Source organism: Bos taurus, chromosome Y (genome assembly GCF_002263795.3).
Source record: "Bos taurus isolate L1 Dominette 01449 registration number 42190680 breed Hereford chromosome Y, ARS-UCD2.0, whole genome shotgun sequence".
In the NCBI taxonomy this organism is placed as follows: Eukaryota; Metazoa; Chordata; class Mammalia; order Artiodactyla; family Bovidae; genus Bos; species Bos taurus.
This window is the reverse complement of record NC_082638.1, coordinates 24,468,789-24,471,163: the sequence shown is the minus strand read 5'-3', so window position 1 is coordinate 24,471,163 and position 2,375 is coordinate 24,468,789. Positions and strand designations below refer to the sequence as shown.

At 52.4% G+C, this 2,375-nt stretch overlaps 1 protein-coding gene across 1 annotated transcript; it reads left to right on the top strand.

The window, feature by feature from the left end:
* The first annotated feature begins 1,623 nt into the window (after positions 1–1,623).
* Positions 1,624–2,151, top strand: LOC132344658 (testis-specific Y-encoded protein 1-like). Its single transcript, XM_059884303.1, has 2 exons — positions 1,624–1,747; positions 1,820–2,151. The coding sequence occupies exons 1-2, from the start codon at positions 1,624–1,626 to the stop codon at positions 2,149–2,151; spliced, it is 456 nt and encodes a 151-aa protein (XP_059740286.1).
* The last annotated feature ends 224 nt before the right edge of the window (positions 2,152–2,375 follow it).

Here is a 2,375-nt window from a genome sequence, read left to right as displayed (position 1 = left end):
AGCTACAAGGGCCTTTTTATCCTTATCAAACTCTGGGCTTTCTTTCCCTGACCTTGCCATGAGCATGAGCATCCTTTGCCTTTTTTCTGAGGTTTCAGAAATGGACCACCACTGGAGCATGAGCACCTGCTACCTGTATCAGTTTGAACCATCACTGTTTGTACTCTTTGAAGAATGCATATATCAGAGGTAAGGACTATAGGATGGATGGATTAGCTTGATCCTCTTGCTGTTCCTGGCCCCACAGGACTGGGCAACTGGGCAGGCTGTTATGTGTTCTCACATGGATAACAGAAGCACTTTGAAAGGGCCTCGATAGGGTAAATGGGCAGACATGCATGTTTTGGTCACCAGGGAGTCATGAAACTTAACAGGGAGTTGTCTTTCGTGTCTCATTGGTAGATGTTTGAACAAGGTTCAAAGAATTTCCTCATGCCAGCAGAGCATGCCCCATTTCTCCCTCTGTGCAAAGTGTGGCCAAGACGCTGCAGACCTCTGCAATGTTCACGTCTGTCCAGCGAGGGAGGGAGGGTAACACGACCCCTTCTGAGGTTTAGCAGTGACCGCCCACTGTTGGCTTTCAAGTTTGAGAAAGCACTCTCCAAACGTGTGGACTAAAAAAGTCAGATCGTGTACACCTGTGGCGGATTCATGTTGATGTATGGCAAAGCCAATACCATATTGTAAAGTAATTAACCTCTAATTAAAATAAAGACACTTAAATAAAAAAAAAAGTCTGATCTCAGGTTAGTGCAAATCACTCAGGAGGAGAAGGGCTTGCCTTCACACCAAGGATAAGCTTCTTGTATGAGTGCTGGTGTCCAGACAGTGGCAAAGGGGAACAGCACCACTTAAAGAAACAGAGACCCATAGACACCAGCCCTGGTACATACATAGAAGGATTGCCCAAAACAGTGCTATGCCAGAAGCAGAGATAAAGAGACACAGAGTGAGCTCTGTACCCTAAGGCTCTGGTGTCCCTGAACAATAGGGATCAACTGTTGCAAACCGTCGGGTTTTCCCTACTCCGCTAGCATCTGGACAGCAACAGGTACTCTGTCCCATGGAGAAAAGTATCCAGCCACTTGGAGCCCCTGTGTATCATTTGAATACTCAGGGAGAGCTCTCGGTTATTGAAGGTCCTGTGGGACACAGGAGTGTGTTGTTCAGATTGCGGAGCAGGAACCCGTGGTTGAAATTTCCAAATGCAGGTCAATGACAGCGCCTGGGGTAGCGGCAGATGCAAAATCTGCTAGCTCCCTAAAGCAGAATCTGGCCACGTGGTGGAGCTGGAGCCCAGGAACCGCGGAAGATGTCCTCCGGTCTAGGGGCGTGTCCATAAGGGTGCCCTCCAGTACCCTCTCAGCCATTGGTCTAGATTTGGGCCAGCAGCATATGCGTGGCTCACAGCCTAGGGCCGTGCCTGTTTGGCTGATGTACCAGAGCCTGTTCACCCGGTCCTGGGCTGACCACCACCCCTTTCTTCAACCTCAGTCCACCACAGACACACCAGCCACTGCCTCCCGACCAAGCCTCTCACTCCCCACCCCGAAAAAGCAAGTTGGCCCCACAGGTTTATTGTAGCCTGGGCCGCCATTGCACACCACTTGCTTTGGTGCTCTTATGTTCCATCCTTTCATATCTGACCCAGCCTGGGGTCATGGTCAGGGCCAAGAAGAGCATGAGAGGTGGTCAGAGGAATGTCGGAGTGTCCTGGGACCCCAGACCTTCTTAATTGTGAGCCCCGGTGCTCATGGGGATGGGGCCCTGAAGCCTGCCCTTGTGATGCTGTGCATGGCTGCGACCTTGCAGCCACCAGTTGTCACACCAGGCGAAGACGCCACTCTCTTCAGTGTGGAGGCAGCAGGGGACCTGCTGGACAGGACCTCTGCCCTGGTGGACAGAGACATGGTGCGGATCAGGCGGATGTTCCAGCTGCTTGTGGAAGACATCATGGAGGAGGTGGAGGTTTTGGCTGATGAGAAGCAGCAACAGGGGTCCTCCCAAGACCTGGACGAGAAGATATTAGAGGATCAAGGCCAGCAATGGCCGGGAGGCCTGAATGAACTTCTGGCGCTAGATGCGCTTCAGGCTCTGGCCACCCTGCAAGTGGAACTGAGCTCTGACCATGAGAAAAACTGCAGGGCCTAAGTTTAGTTCATGTGCAAGAGCCATCAGAGGAGGAAGTGTGACTTGGCTCAGAGGAGTGCCATTATCCAGGGCATCCCTGGCTTCTGGGTCAAAGTGGTATCCTTTCTGCTGCTCCTTGGGGTCTGCTGCTCAGGAGGAGGAGGAGGTGCAGGGGCAGGAGCAGGAGGATTGTTGGGGGCGAGGGCGCAGGATGCGTGCTGGTGGACCCTGAAGGAAGTGTGGTA